This window comes from Homarus americanus, unplaced genomic scaffold (assembly GCF_018991925.1).
Source record: "Homarus americanus isolate GMGI-L3 unplaced genomic scaffold, GMGI_Hamer_2.0 scaffold51859, whole genome shotgun sequence".
NCBI classification, from domain to species: Eukaryota; Metazoa; Arthropoda; class Malacostraca; order Decapoda; family Nephropidae; genus Homarus; species Homarus americanus.
The window spans coordinates 2,688,947-2,711,046 of NW_024711292.1; the positions used below are offsets into that span (position 1 = coordinate 2,688,947).

A 22,100-nucleotide genomic window follows, 5' to 3' on the forward strand; every position below is an offset into this window, starting at 1 on the left:
GTATAAGCAACGGGGTATCAACAGGTGAGAGGGTATAAGCAACGGGGTATCAACAGGTGAGAGGTATAAACAACGGGCATCAACAACAGGAGAGGGTATCAACGGGGTATCAACAGGTGAGAGGGTATAAACAACGGGGTATCAACAGGCGAGAGGGTATAAGCAACGGGGTATCAACAGGTGAGAGGGTATAAACAACGGGGTATCAACAGGTGAGAGGGTATAAACAACGGGGTATCAACAGGTGAGAGGGTATAAGCAACGGGGTATCAACAGGTGAGAGGGTATAAACAACGGGGTATCAACAGGTGAGAGGGTATAAACAACGGGGTATCAACAGGTAAGAGGGTATGAATGAGATGCAACAACGGCAGAATGAACGGGACAGAGAGTAACGGCAGAGCGAGCAAGTCCCGTATAACGCTCCGCTACTCGGTGTCCCTCCCTCCCTCCCTCCCGCACTCCCTCCTTCCCTCCCGCAATCCCTCCCTCACTCCCGCGTTAGTGTATTGGGTTTGTAATGATAGTGAAAGATGTGGTGGTGGGGGTGATGATGGATATGGGAGAGGTGTGTGGTTGCGTATGGGGTGGTAGGTGGATGTAGAGGGTTCTTAAGATAAGTACCGTAATCCCCCGCTAGTTCACTGACTGACTGGATGAGCAGCAGGGAGGGAACACCTTAATAACACAAACTGCCTCTACTCTCCCGGGGAAGATCTCTTATTCCTCGACCTTCTTCCCTATACGCTCTCTTTACCCTTCATCCCTCATCCCCTATCTTTGTTATCCCTTTCCCTCCATTTCTGTCTCTCCTACCTCCTACATTTCTTTCCACGTGCTTATTGTTCTAACGTCTTGTCCTCTCTACTCAACATTTTAACACAGTATTTCGGTCATAAGTGGTCATTGATTGGGTTACTATTTTTATACCAAGGCGCTTTAGATCTCGTCAATAACTTCGGGGTGTGGGGAGAACAAGTATAACACCGGAACTCTATATTATCTGAACACCTGGGCGCTGTCACCTCACTTGTCTAGGGTCAAGGTGGCACTCTCATCCCACTTCCCCTTCCCCACCCCACCCCACCCCACCCCCCACACTCACACATGGCCGGTACCCACGTCACGTACCGCTTATCTAGTCCGCCATTAGACTACACCTAAGTTTGTTTTTTCTCGTTGGATTGTATTGGTGTGACAGGCATAGGGTTATTGGCGTCTCCTATCTTGGGGCTTTGGCTACGGATCACAGCAGATTGAGAGGAACAGGTAGTGGAATTGGGGTAGGAGAAGGGTGAGGTGGGGGGGGGGGGACAGTGTTGTATAGCCAGGCCGGGTTGACCGAGGGCACGGCCTTTACCTACTTTCCAGAAGGTCATCTGGCTGGCTCACTAGCTCAACCCAACCTCCGCGCTCTGCCTCTCACACCTCTTCTTACTCCTCCTTCTCCACCTCATTCTTTCTTCATCTCTTTCTCTTTTTTTTCTCCTCGAGCTTCCATTCCCCGCTGAATCTCTCTCTCTCTCTCTCTCTCTCTCTCTCAAAAGCCTTTAATTTTGCTTGTTGCTTTACTCCGCTGTTAATGATCTTCAGTTGGTTTATTGCTTTTATTTGCCAAAGATGTGTTATCGTTTTTCTTTGCTGCTGCTCATTTATTAAGGCGAGTAGAAGTAATAAAGAAACACTTGTGATTGAAGCTTGAATATATAGTCGTGAATAGCAGTACTACGGTGTGTGTGTGTGTGTGTGTGTGTGTGTGTGTGTGTGTGTGTGTGTGTGTGTGTGTGTGTGTGTGTGTGTGTGTGTGTGTGTGTGTGTGTGTGTGTGTGTGTGTGTGTGTGTGTGTGTGTGTGTGTGTGTGTGTGTGTGTGTGTGTGTGTGTGTGTGTGTGTGTGTGTGTGTGTGTGTGTGTGTGTGTGTGTGTGTGTGTGTGTGTGTGTGTGTGTGTGTGTGTGTGTGTGTGTGTGTGTGTGTGTGTGTGTGTGTGTGTGTGTGTGTGTGTGTGTGTGTGTGTGTGTGTGTGTGTGTGTGTGTGTGTGTGTGTGTGTGTGTGTGTGTGTGTGTGTGTGTGTGTGTGTGTGTGTGTGTGTGTGTGTGTGTGTGTGTGTGTGTGTGTGTGTGTGTGTGTGTGTGTGTGTGTGTGTGTGTGTGTGTGTGTGTGTGTGTGTGTGTGTGTGTGTGTGTGTGTGTGTGTGTGTGTGTGTGTGTGTGTGTGTGTGTGTGTGTGTGTGTGTGTGTGTGTGTGGTAAGTAAATGGACACTCGGAAGCTTGTGTAAGAAAATAGGCCAGAGGGAAAACTATTATTGTACAGCTATTATGTTTGTGTTGCCTGGGTGACACAACAAGCATATGGTAGAATGACAGTCACTGTAGCACAAAACAACAGCAAGAATTCTTAGTGAAGGTACGAGGGAACTTAACTAACGTCACCAAGGTCACTCACTCATGCAACGCCTTCAGTATCTTGTGTGTGTTTATGTGGAGAACAGCAACACCTACCTTATGTGTGGTCTTGTTTGGGTCGACATCACATAATTGTGTTCTTGTTGGAGACAGTAACGCCAAGCTTATATGTTGTGTTATTGTAGTTGCGTTTGTTGTTACATGAGGTGTCAATAGTAATAATAGTAAATTAACTCCTGGTAACTCTAGGATAATACGGGAGTTAAGAACCACAGGTACTAATAATAGTATGTGGTTTTATCTCAATTAATATACCTCCTATAGTGACAGCGCAAGAAAATATAATAATAATAAAAAATGATTACTTGAGAGATCAGTACCGGTGGTCACTAACTGTACTGGCCACGTTGTACCACAGTTCAGATCAGATGAACCATTAGAAGTGTGGCCAGATCCATGTGAGTCACGAAAAGACCAGTTTATAGAAAATGCCTTGTGTTTAATTCTATACTTAATGTGTCTTGATTATATATTGAGGGGAGGGTATATTATCACGGGGTTATTATGGGTGTTATAGGATGATTATTGTTATAGTTGTGAAGGATTGCCGGCCATTATCTTGGGTGTTATTATAAGTGTTGGAGGTAAATGTGTTGATAAGTTGAGGTGCCAAATCTGGTTATCCTTGTGGCTGCCATGATGACTGGTTGGTGTGATTTGTGGCGTCGAGTCGTGGCACATCCAGTCGACGTCCGGCTAACTCTCCTTCTGTCTACACCTGCCTTCATTTGTTTGCTGTTCTGATTCTTGCTTGTCTAGCTAGCCTTTACCTGCGTAGCTCCTTCTTTGTGAGTTTATTTTTACACTATTGTCTCCACGTGTACGGGTTTGTGCTGGCATATCTAGTCGTTGTTTGTCTCAGCGACCACCTACCAACTACCTGTCTGCACCTGTACCTCTTATTTTGGTCTTATTCCTATTCGTGTCTGTTTACCGCTGCAGTTACTTATTTATGACCAAAAAAAAAAATTCATAAAAGCTGATGGTTATAATATTTGGGGGGAGTCGTTCCTGTGTTGTGTATGTGTAGCATCAGCCAACGCCCCTTACCGGATGACTAGTGCTTCATCGTAAGAAGGCAATTACAAGTCCTGTTAGAAGAGCAGCAGCAGCGGTGTTTGTTCCCAGTCGCGGGTTTTACTGGAGGACATTAATCGTGAGTGTTCCCCGTTGAAAGTTTGGTGATGTGGAGCCGCGAGAGGAGGGAGGGAGTTTCCCGTCTGAAAGCTCAGTTCCGGGAGTGTGGTCGCTGGCTCTTGTCATCTACCCGCCATGATCGAGGATTTCTCACGCCCCCCTCTCCCCCCCCTAACACACACACACACACCAAGCACGAACGTCCACCCTCCGTCGCCCCACCTGCTGCAGCCACCACCTCGCTCGTCATGATTTTCCTCCAGGTGTCTTGTCTCCTTGATACACCACCTCCTGTCTCCTTCAGTTCTCTTTGTGTCTGGATAATCTACCTCCTATAGTCTTCTTAGTTCTTTGCTCCTCTCTTTATTGTCTCCGTGTTACCATCATTCCTCCGTGTGTTCTGTCATACCATTTGCTTCCTTCATCTCTCGTCTGTAAGCATCTGTCTCTCATACCTCTCTTAGTGTACTGCCTAATGACCGTCACAAGATGGCTTTCTATTTTTACCATCTCCTTAGAACACCATACTTCGTTTACCCCCTGCCTGTTACCTTATTTATCTCGCTTCTCTGAGTGTCCGTAGTACGTATTTTTTTTATAGTAATGTTTGGACGAAATCTTACCACTTCAAGGATTAAAATTAACAAAATATCATGGTATCAGATTCTTTGAATTTTGAATACCTTGCTAGATTAGGTTCGGTTATGTTTGGTTCAGTTCTTATTTGTTCGGTCAGTGTTCGTGTTCATTTAATGTTGACCTCCAGAATAACATGACGTGTGTTCATATGGTTCAAGGCGGAAAAAACCACCACCTTACGTTGCCTGCATTCTAATAGTCTTGGGCGATTAGATAGGTCACACCAGCTCCACGACACGCACCAAGGGCGGGCACTCTAAGGCCACGGCATCAAGGGTCGGGCCATACGAGGATTACAACTAATCTATTATGAGGAAAGAGGACGCAGGAAAGGTGTTGCGACATCTAAGAGTGTCCGTGAAGTTATATTTAGGGCTGCGTGTTCTTGGTAGAATACCTTCCGCGAAGTCTCCCTTCCATGTATCTTCCACCCTCACCGAGTTGATGGTGCGGATGTGCTGTTGGCTCTTGTCCGGCAGATCCAAGAACAAAGTGGGGTTTTTGTAATGTCTGATTCATTACAAAACTTACCCCTTTATCTGATTGCTTCAAGTTTACAGTTTATTTATGTAAATATTTATTCACAGAAAGCAACAGTCGTTGTTGTTTCCCGTTACTAATTCCAACAGGTAACTCGTTGATTAGCTGCTTGTGTTATGTTATTATACCGTTTTAATCTTATTTTATATTTGTTTATTGATGGATATTTGTACGAGACATTATTTCCAGATTGTTCTGTGAAAATATTATCTAGATTTGTGTTTGTTGACGTCACGTGGTTAATGAAATATTATTATTCATGGTTGGTAGGAAGCCCATGGCCAGTACGTCCTCCTCCTCGTGTAGAATGTCTGACAGCTCGTCATCATCAGCTGGAACTTTCTCCCTCTCATACACGAATACATCCCATACATCGAGGTGGATATGATGGCATGTATGTCTCTCCACCACGGAAAACACAAGGGAAAAAAAACGTGTCCTTCAGCAGTAGTAATTATGTGGCAGAAATTGATGTTGGAGTTTTAGGAAGTAGGAGAGTGTGTGTGTGTGTGTCTGGTACTGGAGAGTGTTGTATTGTCCCCGAGGCCGAGTGTGTATGTGTGGCGCGTAGTTAAGGGCGAAAGTCACGTCTCTACATAGTGGGAAGATGGCCCTTGGTGGGGAGGCGGTAAACTGCTGCTGCTCCCTCCTCACAGTCACCACCACCACACCACCTCTCTCCCTCCCACCTGGCTAACCTCTGCCACGCCTCCCTCCCTCACACACACACACACACACCTGGCACTCTCACTATCATACTCCATCAGTCCTTCACACCCCTCTATTGCTCTTGAGTGTTATAGAAGCCAACTTCATTAAAAAAATCGACGTATAAATGATTCACCATCCACTGACCAGTACTCTGTAAAATTATTAAATGGGACTAATCAGTAACAGGTAAATTATTAAGGTATTTTATCCGTAAGAAAACCCTTTTATATATATAGGGTGAGTTGGTTCCGGGTTGCACAAGGATCATCAAAAACCTTTGTGTTATGTTATGGATTTGTTGTTATCTTACAGTTGGGGGAACAAACCACCCCCCCCTTCCCCCCCCAGCTGTCAGGAGCAACTCTTGTCAGGCGTTCAATCTCCCATTGTCATTTGCGCACCATGAATTGATTAACCGGATATTTTTAATTAAGTGAAGCAAAATGTCTCCATAATTAGAGTAGTGTGTGTGTGTGTGTGTGTGTGTGTGTGTGTGTGTGTGTGTGTGTGTGTGTGTGTGTGTGTGTGTGTGTGTGTGTGTGTCTGTGTCCCAGGCAATCAGCTGTCTCTTGTTTACACTTTTATAGCGGTATCAACACATACTTTGTGTATATCCTCAGAAATCTGATTATTGTCATCAATTATTATAATTAGCCAATTAATCAGCAGTGCCACGTTTGATTAGAATCATTACCTCGGCAATTGTTGGACAGGACTTCAGTAGAGATGGAAGTACTCACATTAATGTCTCTTGATAATTGTACGACTTTAAAAACTTGATAATGTATATAAAGAAATATAATGTTGCCAGATAATTACGTCATATTTATAATGTAATTAGCAGGTTCTCGGTATACTCGTTACGGTATATATTGTTATCCCCACACTGATATATCCTTCTAGACTCAGTAGCAGCTTTAACAGATACAATCACGCCACCCGACTACGTCATGTAATTAGCAGAACTCTGGTAAGTGGTCTATTTATTCATGGTACACACAGGTGTAATCATACTGATGCTGTATCATTATTGGCCGAATCCATGACTATATCTTTATACAGTAAACTGCGACAATAACAAGTAATATCTTGGCTGTTGATCTCGCCAGGTACCGGTAATTAACATAACCTTGACAGCTTCTCAACACTGTGTATTGTGGTTTGTTGACGTGTGACACCTGAGAGGTGAGTGGGTGAAACGGAAATGAATGGCGTATTACCACCCAAGAATAATGGTGTGTGTGTGTGTGTGTGTGTGTGTGTGTGTGTGTGTGTGTGTGTGTGTGTGTGTGCTTGATTGTGTGTGTGTGTGTGTGTGTGTGTTATATTATGGGCGTGGTTCCGACACTGGCCAGGCAGGGATACCACGTCGTCACCAAGGATCCCGTGTGTGAGGTGGATAGTGAGGGAGGGTGAAGGTGTGGTGCTAGTGGAGATGGTGGTGGTGCTTGGAGATAATGGTGGTGATAATGGTGGTGAAGGGGAGTGAGACACATACATGGTAGGCTACAGAGAGAGTGGTATATATGTGGAAAGGTAAGAGGGCAGAGGAACAGGTGATAATGAAGTAGCTGTTGGGGACACGATGATGGTGATAGGGTATAAGAGGTGTGTGTGTGTGTTGGCGAATGAAAGTTGTGGTGGAAATAATGGTTGTGGTGATGTTGGAGTCATAGTTAATGGTGGTGGTAGATGTGGTAGTGGTGGTGATGGTGGTGGTAGTGGTGTGTAAAAGATGGTGATGGTGGTACAGGTAGTGGTAGAGATGGTAGTGGCAGTGGTGGAAGTGATGCGTGTGGTCTTTTAGTAAGTGATGATATTAAAAGTGATTACAAAACGGAAATTGTGGTGGTGGTGGAGATAGTAGTGGTGGAGATAGTAGTGGTGGAGATAGTGGTGGTGGTAGTGTAGATAGTGGTGGTGGTGGTTGTGTAGATGGTGGTAGTGGTGGAGATAGTGGTGGTGGTGGTTGTGTAGATAATGGTGGTGGTAGTGGTGGAGATAGTGGTGGTAGTAATGTTAAAGGTAAAGGTAAAGAACTAGTGGAAGCGACACTGTAGGTGGGGAGAGGTGGATTGCGTGTTACTGGGGAAATGGTCTTTGTAATGGGGAAGTTGGTGGTGGAGGTGGTGGTGGTGGTAATAACAGAGGTGGTGGTAGTGGAGGTGGTGACACTGGTGGTCTAGGTATTGGTGATAGAGGTGGTGGAGGTGGTGGTAATGATGGTGAAGATGGTAGTGGTTGTAATGGAGGTTGGTGATACTGATGGTTGAGGTAGTGTTGATAGTGGAGGTGGTGGTAGTGATGATAGTGGAGGTGGTGGTAGTGGTGATAGTGGAGGTGGTGGTAATGGTAGGTGAGGGGAGTTGATGACGGGGTGGATGATACTGGAGGCCAGGAGAGCGGGCTCGTGCCTGCCCCCCGAGGTTGCTCCTGGCTCCCACTGACATCCCCCCCCCCACACCCTGCGACAGGAAGGTGGACCACTCCCCTCCCTACCTCATGACACTCACCCCCACACTACCCCTCCTTAAAGACCCTCCCTTGGCCCCTCCTCATGACCTTCCCTTGCCCCCAGCTCCTTGACCCGAGATTGCCCTCCCCCATGACCCTCCATTTCCCTTCCTCATGACCCTCCATTGCCCCTCCCCTCCCTCATAGCTCCCCCTCCCCTTCCATCTACGCGGCCTTGCTCTCCTCCATCCTGACCTTCCTCTGCTCCTCCCCTCGTGACCCTCCTCTATCCCCTCCTTCATGACCAATCCTCACTACACGCATCGTTTATGAGTCATGACATCCGTTTCCTTAGGTTAGGTTAGGTGACGTAATGGTTATGTATCATTTCGCCATGAGAACGTGTTAAGGAAATACTAGTAGGAGTCGTGGTCATGTGTGAGAGAACGTTCTGACTGATTAATGTTCCCCATAATATTTTTTTGTTTAAAGAACTGACCACACTGTACAGAATGGTCAGTTACGTAGGAGGTAATTGAACAGGTGTGTGTGTGAGTTAGGTAAGAGTTGCCTTGATTGTTTGTGTGTGTACTTGATGTTGTGACTTTATAATGTATATTGATACTGAGTTGTGTTTTTATATATATATTCTTATGGTCGATTGTGTGTTTGTTTCTGTACCATTATTTTATATAAGAAATAATACAGTAATATGTAATGATTTGGTGGTATTAAGGTGTGTGTGTGTGTGTGTGTGTGTGTGTGTGTGTGTGTGTGTGTGTGTGTGTGTGTGTGTGTGTGTGTGTGTGTGTGTGTGTGTGTGTGTGTGTGTGTGTGTGTGTGTGTGTGTGTGTGTGTGTGTGTGTGTGTGTGTGTGTGTGTGTGTGTGTGTGTGTGTGTGTGTGTGTGTGTGTGTGTGTGTGTGTGTGTGTGTGTGTGTGTGTGTGTGTGTGTGTGTGTGTGTGTGTGTGTGTGTGTGTGTGTGTGTGTGTGTGTGTGTGTGTGTGTGTGTGTGTGTGTGTGTGTGTGTGTGTGTGTGTGTGTGTGTGTGTGTGTGTGTGTGTGTGTGTGTGTGTGTGTGTGTGTGTGTGTGTGTGTGTGTGTGTGTGTGTGTGTGTGTGTGTGTGTGTGTGTGTGTGTGTGTGTGTGTGTGTGTGTGTGTGTGTGTGTGTGTGTGTGTGTGTGTGTGTGTGTGTGTGTGTGTGTGTGTGTGTGTGTGTGTGTGTGTGTGTGTGTGTGTGTGTGTGTGTGTGTGTGTGTGTGTGTGTGTGTGTGTGTGTGTGTGTGTGTGTGTGTGTGTGTGTGTGTGTGTGTGTGTGGCATGAACTGGTCCCTCCATCCCACCTGTCCTGTCTACCTTGTACCACGCTTCCTCATGATCCAGTGGTGTGCACCTGCTGATGAGGCTACTGGTAGAGGTGGTGCTGGTGGTAGTGGTGGTGATAGTGTTGGTGGAACTGATAGAGGTGGTTGGTGATAGTGGAGGTGGTTGGTGGTGGTGGTGCTGGTGGTGATAAGGGTGTGGGGATCCCATTAATGCCTCTTCACACCTGGCACTCTGGGTGTTGCTATCTTGACTGATTTTTTGTTATTTTATTTATATTCTTAATTTATTATATTTTGCTCTTGTCTTTAATTCCTTGAGACGAAGTTTTATGGGAATTTTGGGATCCCTCCCAATGCGTGTGTGGCTCTTCCTATGACATCGATCATGCCATGGTGTGCAAGAAAGGGGGCTTCATATGCATGAGGCATGACGAAGTAAGGGATCTCACAGCAAATATGTTGAAGGAAATCTGCCATGATGTCAGGGTAGAACCGACCCTCCTGCCATTGGACGGTGAGATTTTCCAACATAGGACTTCAAACACATCCAACGAAGCCCGTGTTGACTTCAGTGCTCGAGGATTCTGGATGCGGAGACAGCGAGCCTTCTTCGACATCAGGATTTTTGATCCCATGGCTGCTTGTCACCTTAACTTAGGTCTCGATGCTGCACACAGGAGGAACGAGAACGACAAGATAAGGGCATACGGGGAAAGAATTCAGAACGTTGATCAAGGCAGCTTCACTCATCTAGTAGTGTTCACAACCTCTGGTGGGATGGGACCAAGTACAAGACGCTTCTACGCCAGACTCGCGGAGGTGATAAACGAACAGAAGCAGCAGCCCAGAAGTTAGGTTAAAACCTGGATGAGATGTCGACTGTCCTTCTCTCTTCATCAGTCGGCTTTGCTCTGCCTCAGGGGAACGAGAGCATCTGCCCCAAAGCCGACAACAGTTGCAGATATTGACTATGAGGCTACAGTCACCGAATGCCGTTTAGATCTGCGGCTCAACTGACTCAACACAGCTAGGATAGCTACTTATGTATTAGGATATTTAATATTAAGGTAATAAAATGGTGGCGAAGGTATGGCTATTGGGGGAGGATGGAGGCCAATAAAAAAAAGATAAAAGTAGTAGTGGTAGTAGTAGTAGTAGTAAGCAGCAAATGAAATTTTCAGAATGCTACAGGAATGAAAACATAAAATGATAAAAGGATTAGGGTCTTGAATCGTTGTTTGGGATTTTGGCAAATTATTTAATTTATGATACTCAGAAAAGACATTTTATGAATATGATTGAGCCTTATCTGAATAATTAATTAGTCTATGATATTCTTAGAGACGAATATCATTAGCATACATGATATGCTTAGGAAAGAATTATTGTCTAGTATTGTTGATTTTTTTTTCACGTGTATTTTATTATTCTCTCTGTTCTTAGATGGTAGGTATAGAAAAGGCACAAGATACAGACATGAATAACAGCAGAATGGGTACTGGGTAGTGTGCTGTATCTCTTAGTGAGGATTTCCCGGTGGAGGTGACGGTGATAACCTTTCCGCTGTGATAGCCATGGCTGCGGGTGGTGGTGGTGGTACTGTCAGCAGAGAGATTGAAGAAGGCAATGGTTGATGGTGGTGAAGGTGGTGGTGTTAGCAGTGGTAGCCCTTGGGAATAAAACCGGACTGGGTGACCCCGCCTGGCATTGTAGTGACCTATTCCGGGGCCTTCTTCCCTCACTGTTCCCTCTCTCGCTACCCTGCTCACACACTGGCGCAACCACACGTTATTATTCTCAACTCTAATGGCACAGGAAAGTTTGCTTCACGTGTGATGACTCGGGAGAATTAATGTGTTATATAAATAAAAAGATTCCCTCGCGTAATAGTTAGCTAGGGAGGTGCCGGGAGAGTTGTTTCACTATCGCTATAATCTCCCTGAAGCGAGAGGAGGAGGGGGGGGGATGTGAAGGCTGGAACCTGTATGTTTGAGTGAGGGGGAAGGACGAGGGAAAGTTGTAGTGAGGATGCCCCATCAGCTTGGCGCAAGGAATGCTCTTTAAACTTATTGTTGTGAAACCGTGTAGGGGGGGAAGACAAGTTTTTGTCTGGTAAACGTGTGGTCTGGGAAGGTGTAAGGGGCACTGAGGGTGGGTGGCTGAGGGGCACGGAAGGGGCTAGGGAGAAAACCTACCATAAGGACATAAGACCAATCAGGAAGGACTAAGAGACATGTGGGGTGTCTCTGGGCTGCCACACTCACAGTAACTTGGGATGAGTGAGTAGTTGATGTGTACACCTTAACTGGAGGCGCTTTTATGTGACATTAACTACTTCACAACATCACTAGCATCACCAAGTCTAACATCACTTCAAGAGTACATTACCGCTTATATGTTTTTGTTATTTGCCAAGGATAGTTTTTGCTTTTTGTTCTTTTCAAGGCTAAGAACTTCCGCTTGGTCGGGCGAGTGTATGAATGGAGGTTAACTCGGCGTTGACCTCTGACATGTAAGGTCAGACGACGGACACTCCTCTCGTGGATGTTTATCTTGTCTTAGTGAAATGTTCTTATGTTTCTCAACACTTTGTACTTTTATTCACCCATCTAAAAACGGGTCTTGTTAAGGTATGTTCATCTGATCATACAGTACGTCGCTGGGCCATATTTTTCATACTGTACTGTACATGGTCTCCAAACTTGGTGTGGTGTGGTGGTGCAGCTGAGGGTGCAGGTGTGTCCTACCACACTCACATGACTCCGACCTAAATTTCGAGCTTCAGTGAACATCAAAGGAAAATCTTCTGTAGTCCTTATCTTCCTCATTGGTTCATGTGGTGTATAAATGTCGAGTATAAATTCCTATTTCCATGGTAATAATTAAGATGAAATTGCAATGTAATAATTAGATCAAAGAAACTAAACCTTTAATATGTAATTACTCACAACCAGCCTGGACGAGCATATTGTGTCGTTTGTGACTCCCCGTAACATTTTTTTTCACGAGTCGATTAAGAATAAAGGCATTAACATGTCTCGGATTATTATATAGTGTTGGGTGAGGTTAGGTTAGGTTGGGTGAACACTTGCTTCTCTGCCTCTCTGAGTGACATATAGTAGCAGCAGTCTTGAGCGAGGCCAACAACCGGGTAGATTATAAACTCGTTTTACACCTTAAAGTATTGGACAAAATAACGCTTCTCAACATTGGGAGTTACAGGAAGAGTTTAGTCAACTCTTTCGCCTCTGTTAGTCTGTGAATTTGGGACAGAACTACCAGGGACCTAAAGTGAAAGTGTTGGTGTCTCTCACTCGTGTGCGTATGATTCCTGACCAGTCAAGATGATTCTTCTCTACGGGTCGTTGAATACAGGTCGTTTAAGATCGGGTTTTAGATATCAGGTCGCTGGCTGGGGATCATCTGCGACCTGCTTCTGCATACTCGTCCTTCTGTGTGTGTGTGTGAGAGACTGTCTTTGTTCCACCTGTCCTTGCATTGTTCCATGTTCCTTGTCACCTTTCTCTGTCAGGCCTGTATGTTTCTCTTCCTTCGTTAAGTAAATTTGTTGCTTGTGAACGTGTACATGTAGAAGTTAAGTGTCCGATATTACTTTGGTTATTTTCAACAAAATACGAAAAAGGACAGACAGACAGGCAGACAACAAGAGACCGAGACCACTAGCAAGGCTTCCTGTGAGAATGTTTCACAAAGTAGTTTTTGTGTTTGTTGAGGCCCACGATGACTCAAAAACAGCTGGGTGGTAAGTGATGAGGGTGAGATTGTTGGCTTCTGCTTTTGGCGATATTTAATCGTAAGGTAATGGGAATGAACTGCTCACAATTTTTTTAAGCAACTCCTGTTTGTGTGAAGGTTGGCGTTACTACAGAGGGTGTGTATGGCCGCTAACTGGTACTTTATGCCAAACATTACGTTCCAGCTGTAGTGAACTTGTTGTACTTCTTTTAAGTTCTAATTTAGGATTAATTTATTTTATCTACCAATGAGTGTTTGGCATTCAGTCGTTGTTCTTCTACCGTCTGGGGGACACCAGCACGTTGTACGCAGTTCTCTCAAACTCACCAGACAGCTGGTGGCGTCAAGGACACCCAATGCAACAACAAGGAAGCCGAGAGAAAAGTTGTTTTGTCTGGGATAGATTTTCTCATTGGTGAAAATTTTCGTACATAGTGGAGCAGCTTGTTGTTGTATACGTTGTATAAGAGGGGGGGGGGGGTTATTGTTGTTGTAATAAAACTGTCTTGTGGTTCGATGACCTTGAAATAATCACCCATTCCGTCTGTGTTCATCTCTCAGATCCGCCCAGTGGCATATGATCGAGCATATCAGTAAACCATGCAGTTATGTCTGGATGAATATTGTTCCGTTATCTCTTATCATTAGTGTTACTCTTTTAGCCATGTTCGTATTTCCGTTGCTCCTTTTTTTTTATTTTCAGGTATTTAACAAGTTTTGGCCATGCTTAAGGTAGCCATTTCATCACCGAGACAAGTATCAATCATATAACTGCTGTGCTCTTAGGGACTGATGATGCGCGCGTGTGTGTGTGTCAGTCATAGGTCAGTGTTGTTTATCCTCTTACGTCACCTTCAACCTGCTCTCTCTCTCTCTCTCTCTCTCTCTCTCTCTCTCTCTCTCTCTCTTGTGTTGTTTGACTCGGTGACTCCTAGTAAAATCCTTCATTATTTTGAGATCAGTAGAGTTTTGCATTAAGTAAGTTAGGTAAAGCTGTACATTAGTAGAATGTTATGATGGTAGCAATGAGGAATGTGTTTTGATGATGATTTGAGCTATTTTCCTTTGCTGTGTAAGTCGATTTTTATGATTGAATTGAAACTTTGAATAGCCATAGGAATTAAGTTAGTTGTTATTCATATTTGAAACATAAATGAGTTTAATGAATAAATGAATGAATAAATGCAAAATATGTGGTAAACGGTTCGTAATTACAGTATATATGAATACCAAGCGTGGGACTGAATATGTAAAATTAAATACAAATAATGGAAGTAAATGGTGTGTGTGTGTGTGTGTGTGTGTGTGTGTGTGTGTGTGTGTGTGTGTGTGTGTGTGTGTGTGTGTGTGATGTCTAGTTGTTTCCGCGTGTGTGTGTGTCTGTGTGTGGGGAGGGTGGGTGGCAAAGGATGGAGAGTTCAACGCTACCAAGCTACCAATCCTGTTCCTGACTTGCTGATACATGTGTTAATTATGATTTTTTTTTGTACAGTGTCTAAGTAGTTAGTTCCTCACGATGCTGCTTATCAGTCAGGTGTTATGAGGTGTCGTATAGCCAGTTAGGTTAAAAAAATAGATATAACAAGTTTTATTATTTTATAGTTTTTGCAGAAGTTCCAGTAGCGTATGTGGAAAAAAGTTGTTGGTGTCGTATGCTATATATTGTATGGCTGGTGAACACGTTTTACAGGGCAACACTAACTTTTACCCAGAGAAAGATTCCAAAAAGTCTTAAGGGGTAAATAAATGTGCAGCAGCAAAAACTCTGTGCCTGGGTGACAGTGGTACGGTACACTCGCCACAAAAAAGCATCTGTAGATTTTTTTGCGAGACAATATTACATAACGGACGAAGGATTTTGGCAACCCTACCGAGACAACAGGAGTCGTAGTGTTCATTTTGATATTCATCGGACCCCACACCTTGTAGATACTTTCTCTACTTTTAAGGTGAAATAGAGAGACAGATTTGGTAATTGCACCATTGACTGTGAAGTTGGTGAAAGATGGTAATATATAACTAATTTGCTTTCCTTTTCGAGACTTTTTATTACTGATGTAGGGCCTATTTTAATTTATAGAATCGATATCCAGTATTGTAGAAACATGTTTAGACTTACGAAAATAATGTATATGGTGTCCATACGCAGAGTTCATATAGAGTGGTTCATATAGTCTGTCATAAATGGGTAATATCTGCCGCCACCAGATTATCCTTGTAGGCATAAATTTAAGACTTAACAGTTAAGCATTAGCTAAGTTTCTCTGGAGTCTTCTGTATTCGGTGGGTCGTATCTTATGAGTGTTTTCTGTTTACCGTCATACCACCTCTTCCTGTGTTTGTCAGCTGATCATCTTCCTTCAGGGTTCCATTGCCATCATATTTCATCTTTATTTACTTTAGATCATCCAGTCTTATATAACATTTAAAATATCCTGATTGAAGATTTTTTACATATCTCCTCTCTCGTTTTGCCTTGCTAGTTTGAGTTATCCCGAGTCTCGCTTCTGCAGGGTGGACGTTGCTTGAGTCTTTGTTACTAAGAGATCAGGACTGTTTAACAATCTTGTCTTGTTTGGATACTCGAGGGTCTCTTGATGATCGGAACCAAAGAAGCAACATATTTACTGTACTTTGAAAATTATTTGTTATGTATCATCATTACTGTTCTCATTCTCTTCGGTGACAACAGGAGAAGGGTGAGTTGGAGTGACCATGTAAGGTGAATTACGGGCAAAGTCATGAGTTGGTGAGGTCACGATTCATTCAAGGGTGTGCTCGATGCCTCCCCTCCTCCCCTCTACCCCTGTTGAAGGAGACGGGACTCACAACATCGTGACCAACACACTCACACCCAAAAACTGGGAGACACCAGCACCCCAGCTCTTGTGTAAGACCCTATTCAAGAACGGGAGAAGAAGAAGGAGGTGGGGGGAGGGGGGGAGGGGAAGAGGAGGGAAGAAAGGAGAGATAGAGAAGAGGGAGGGACAAGTTAGGAAAGGTTGATGAGGAAGATAAGATGAAAGAAAGAAAGGGTAGGTTGAGGATGAGGGAGATACAGAGAAAGGTGGAGGATTGGGAAAAGAGAGAAAGTGATGAGAAAGGGATAGAAAAAAAAAGCAACAAGGGTTCAAGAGAGAGGTGACTGATCTTGCATCGCATGAGAGAAGGGAGTGACTGGACAAAACGAGACAGCTCAGAATGTAGGAAATTAATTAGAAGATATAATGTAGGAGAGGCTGTATAGGCAAAGGGGTACTACTGTAGGGGAGGTATAGGCAAAGGGGTACTACTGTAGGGGAGGTATAGGAGAATGGGTACTACTGTAGGGGAGGTATAGGCAAAGGGGTACTACTGTAGAGGAGGTATAGGCAAAGGGGTACTACTGTAGGGGAGGTATAGGCAAAGGGGTACTACTGTAGGGGAGGTATAGGCAAAGGGGTACTACTGTAGGGGAGGTATAGGCAAAGGGGTACTACTGTAGGGGAGGTATAGGCAAAGGGGTACTACTGTAGGGGAGGTATAGGCAAAGGGGTACTACTGTAGGGGAGGTATAGGCAAAGGGGTACTACTGTAGGGGAGGTATAGGAGAATGAACAAGCTCTCGTGGGTGCAGAAAAAAAAATCATAAAAGCAGACAACAATTATGTCCTCACCAGAAAACGTCCCTCATGGCACACTGGCAGGAATATATCTCTTAGGGTTTGATATCAGTGATTGTTCCGACGTGTGCCACCACCACCCACACCAAGTTACTGTGAATCTGTTGGTAACTCGAGGGTGTGGGTCGTCGTCAAGTTTGTTTCTTTTCAGCTAAACTCTGCAACTCTATCCCTTCACGCCTGATAACTTGTACCTCTTTAAGTAGCAAGTGTTACATCATCTAAAATACTCCTAGACCCTTTCATTTTTTTTTTTAGTTTTCCGTACAAGGTCTGGCCTCGGTGAAGTCATATCCGTGACTGAAGCTTTCTTCGTAAAAAAGAAATAATAGTAATAATAATAAAAAAAATAAATAAATCCTGCAGACACGATTGTATACGATTCCATTTGACGTCATCAGAAATTTTCACTTCTACCATCAAAAAAGAACTCAGATTACTTATATAATATTTTCGCTCGAGTTGTTCTACGTCTCTACACGAGGTTTAGTAACAGTGTGATGGATCAGAGCCTAAGGGAAGGTTTGGGAGGTTAGAGAAGAACCCGGACGCTAGCCTTCGTTGGGGAGTTTTTATTGGTCACTAAGTTTATTACATTTCTCTTTGCTCGTAAAGTTGTTGTTTTTTTCTCTCTCTCTCTTGCAAGATACAGGAATTTAATTGATTACCTTGTCAAGATGGTATTGAATATTTGTTTAAACTGGCCATTAGATATAGTTTTGTATGATTTATTATTGGTGCAAATTAACCTACATTATCCAGTTTATTATTAGTAGGTGGGGTAGGTGCATAGTGTGGCCGAGGGAGGTGTTGTGTTGTGTTGTGTGCACTCCCATGTTTACTGAGTGTAGGTGCCTGTGTGGGTGCATACTGTGTACGTGTGTGTGTGTGTGTGTGGCAGGGTGTAGCGGCCAAGGTGATCAGCACTGTGGGTGTGTTGGTCCACTGCGGGGGGAGGCCAGAGGTTAAGGGGCCAACCAGGAAATGCTCACTCATCTCTCTCTCTCTGAGAGACTCTTTCACTCCACCTGAGACTTACGCCTACCTAAGGCTCTTTCGCCACACTTGAGACGCTTGACCCCACTTGAGACTCTTATCCCTTGAGACTCTTATCCCCTTTTGAGACTCTTAACCCTACCTAAGGCTCTCACCGCACTTTAGACTCTTACTAAACCTAAGACTCTTATCACACTTGGGACTCTTACCTCTATACATAAGGCTCTCACCACACCTGAGACTCTTACCCCAACCTAAGGCACTCATCATACCTGAGACTCTTACCCCAACCGAAGGCTCTCACCACACTATAGACTCTTACCCCCAACAAAGGCTCTCACCACACCTGAGATTCTTACCCTCAACCCAAGGCTCTCACCACACCTGAAGGCTTCCTACCCCCACCGTAGCGGCTCTCACCCCAACCCAAGGCCTCTGCAACAACACCTGAGATTCCACCAAACCCAAGGCTCTCACCCCACACCGAAGGCTCTACCCCCCACCGAAGGCTCACCCCACCGAAGTGGCTCCTCTCACCCCAACCCAAGCGCTCTCACCACACCTGAGATTCTTACCCCAACCTACTCACCACACCGAAGGTTCTACCTCTACCCAGCTCTCAATTTCCAAACTCCAAGGTTTCCCACCACACCCTCGAAGGCTCTTTAGCCCCCACCACATGCTCTCACCCCAACCGTTGCCTCTCATCCCACCCGAAGGCCTTACCTCACCGAAGGCCTACCCCCACTGGGGTTGCCTACCCCACCACCGAGTTGGCTTCCCTCACCCAACTCCAAGGCTCTCACCACACCTCCGAGACTTTACCCCAAACCCATGCCTCACCCACCTGAGATTCTACTCCCAACCCAAGGCTCACCCCACCAAGGCTCCCTCACCACACATACCACAGATGTTCTGCACTTAACGTGAGGTGTTGGAAATAGCGTATGCGAACTAAAATGTGAAATAACATTGATTAAATGGGCTTGAGTAAATATTGGAAATACGTGTAGTTCATCCTTGAAGGTCTAGCAGGTGTTGTGGTGAGGAGACAACGTGAGTGGTGTGCTGAGGTAGGCAAGTTAATCAGTGTGTTAGCGACTTGGTTAGCACAACTTAGGGCGGCATCTTGTGTAGGTTATGACTGTCTTTGTGAGTGGTGGAGGCCATTTATCATAGTATCTGTCTTCTGTATGGGTACACCCTCCTTTCTGTATAAATACACACCTCTTCTGTGGTAACACAACTCTCCTTTCGTATAACACACTTTCCTCTTTCTGTATAACACACCTCTCCTTTTCTGTATACACACTCTCCTCTTTCTCTGTATAACACACACTTTCCTCTTTCTATAACACATTAATTTCTGTATAAATAACATTACTCTCTCCTCTTTTCTGTATAACATAATAATTTCCTCTTTTCGTATAAATACACTCTCCTCTTTCTGTATAACACACAATCCTCTTTCTGTATAACACACCTTTCCTCTTTCTTGTATAAATACACACTCTCTTTCTGTATAACACACTCCTCTTTCTGTATAACACACACTCCTCTTCTATAACACACACTCTCTTTCTGTATAACACACACTCCTCTTTCTATAAATAATACCTCTTTCTGTATAACACACACTCCTCTTTTCTGTATAACACAATACCTCTTTCTGTATAACACACACTTCTTTCTGTATGCAACACACACTCCTCTTCTGTATAACACACCTCTTTCTGTATAACACACACTCCTCTCTGTATATAACACACACCTCTTCTGTTTAACACACACCTCTTTCTGTATAACACACACCTCTTTTCTGTATAACACACTCTCCCTCTAGAAAACACACACTCCTCTTCTGTAGCAATACACTCTCCTCTTTCTGTATAACACACACTCCTCTTTCTGTATAACACACTCTCCTCTTTCTGTATAACACACTCTCCTCTTTCTGTATAACACACACTCCTCTTTCTGTATAACACACTCTCCTCTTTCTGTATAACACACACTCCTCTTTCTGTATAACACACTCTCCTCTTTCTGTATAACACACTCTCCTCTTTCTGTATAACACACTCCTCTCCCTTGATGCTGGACCCTTTCAGATCACTTATTGTGTATTACTTCTTCACCTCTTTGGGGGTTCCTGTATAATATCCGGTACAGTAAGCTTTTCTAAACATACACTGGTCATAAGCTTGTTTTATATTGCTTTAAAGGCCTGGGAATGAATGGGAGGAATCTATAATTTGGGGACTACTCTTTAGAATCAATTTTTCGTTGTGGATTAATTGCCTCGCGTTGGACTCTCTATGTTGATTAATTGCGTCATGATGGACTCTCTCTCTCTCTCTCTCTAGAATCAATTTTTCGTTGTGGATTAATTGCCTCACGATGGACTTCCTTACAATAAATTTTTCGTTGTGGATTAATTGCCTCACGATGGACTTCCTTACAATCAATTTTTCGTTGTGGATTAATTGCCTCACGATGGACTCTCCTTACAATCTAATTTTCGTTGTCGATTAATTGCCTCACGATGTTATTTTTGTTGGTTTTGTGATGCAAGTGGTATTTAACTTTTAAAATATTCATGAGATAAACTCGCAGGATTGTTGTAGACCTTGGTGGCTTCCGGGGAGTGAACGAGGAACGACTAGGGTGTTGAGTGGCGGTCATGAAGTCGCCGGGGTGGTTATAGAGGTGGACGGGGAGATTATACAGGTGGATGGGTAGGTTATACAGGTTGACGGGGGAGCTTATTTATAGAGGTGGATGGGAAGCTTATTTATAGAGGTAGACAGGCAGCTTATAGAGAGGTGGATGGGTAGCTTATTTATGGAGGTAGACAGGCAGCTTATAGAGGTGGACGGGGAGTTTTAAAGAACTGGACGGGGAGCTTTAAAGAACTGGACGGGGAGCTTTATAGAGGTAGACAGGCAGCTTATAGAGAGGTGGACGGGTAGCTTATTTATGGAGGTAGACAAGCAGCTTATAGATGTAGACAGGCAGCTTATAGAGGTAGACCGACAGCTTATAGAAGTGGACAGAGAGTTTCTTGTACACCACACGAGCCTTGGTAGTCCCTGGACCCTTGGCCGTGTTTTTCCCATACTGAAAAAATTTTGTATTGAACTGTACTTGTGTAAGAGTATTTATATTTTTTCCCTCAAGTGATTGTTTGGAATATCGGGTTAGGTTAGGTTAAGGTTAGGTTTGGTTAAGGTTAGGTTAGGTTTGGTTAGGTTAGTTTAGGTTAGGTTAGTTTAGGTTAGGTTAGGTTTGGTTTGGTTTGGTTTGGTTTGGTTTGGTTTGGTTTGGTTTGGTTTGGTTTGGTTTGGTTTGGTTTGGTTTGGTTTAGTTTGGTTTGGTTAGGTTAGTTTAGGTTGGGTTTGGTTAGGTTAGGTGTGAGGGTGAACCTTAACCCAAGTGTAGAGGATTAGGTTGCTCCCTTATATAAAGATCAATATAATTAGTAATTGGGGTTGAAGGCGTGAACCATTACTGCCTGTATAAACCACATCTTCAAACAGGTACATGACTCTCCGTCTGTCTGTCTGTCTGTCTGTCTGTGATTAGGAAATGTTTTGTGGTGGAGACTGTGGTGGTTGTGGTTAAGTGTATGGGTAAGTCATGTGTACTGGGGGGTAGGAAACTGGTTTGGATATGGTGGTTGTACAGGCAGGTGGAGGCACAGCCATTTCCTTACTTCGAGAGATGAAAAGTATTGAAGGGAAAGAGAGTGTATATATAATATTGGAGGTTTCGTCCTTGGTGTGGCAAGATAGGGCGTTGGGGACATGAGCTTTGGGTGTTCATTCATCACTAGTGTTAACGTTGGTCTTGACGGTCGACGGGTTCCAGCCTTCCAGACGGCCCATCCATCCTTCTTAATTACCAGGAACCACACGTGTACCTGGTCCTGATATCCAGCTTCCAAGGTCTCTCCCATGGCCCTGGTACCCAGTTTACAAGGACTCCCATGATCCTGGTACCCAGCTTACAAGACCTCTCCCATGGCCATTGTACCCAGCTTACAAGACCTCTCCCATGGCCATGGTACCCAGCTTACAAGATCTCTCCCATGGCCATGGTACCCAGCTTACAAGACCTCTCCCATGGCCATGGTACCCAGCTTACAAGGCTTCCCCATGTCCTGGTACCCGTCAACGCTGCTGATGGATGCTCGCTCAACTTAAGATCAAAAAAGCTCACGATTTACATGACATAAACTCGCGTAATTTACTCTCCGTGTAAAATTGAGTTTTCTCGGTTGGAAAGGCGAGGAATATTTGTGAGTTTTTTCTGCTGTTTGTATAAAAATTATCTTAGTGTTTAATGCATTGTTGATTAGGTGAGACTGTTATTGACGTTCTTCAGGTCTTTGAAGATCGATGGTAATAGTATAA

General features: G+C 44.3%; 1 protein-coding gene across 1 annotated transcript in view; it reads left to right on the plus strand.

The window, feature by feature from the left end:
* The window catches only part of LOC121864587 (putative mediator of RNA polymerase II transcription subunit 24), a 119,718-nt gene extending 97,828 nt beyond the window's left edge, over positions 1-21,890 (plus strand). Inside the window, exon 3 of the mRNA XM_042363693.1 lies at positions 21,691-21,890. Coding sequence (XP_042219627.1) covers positions 21,691-21,890 — 200 coding nt within the window. The remainder of the gene's footprint in view (positions 1-21,690) is intronic.
* Positions 21,891-22,100: the final 210 nt, after the last annotated feature.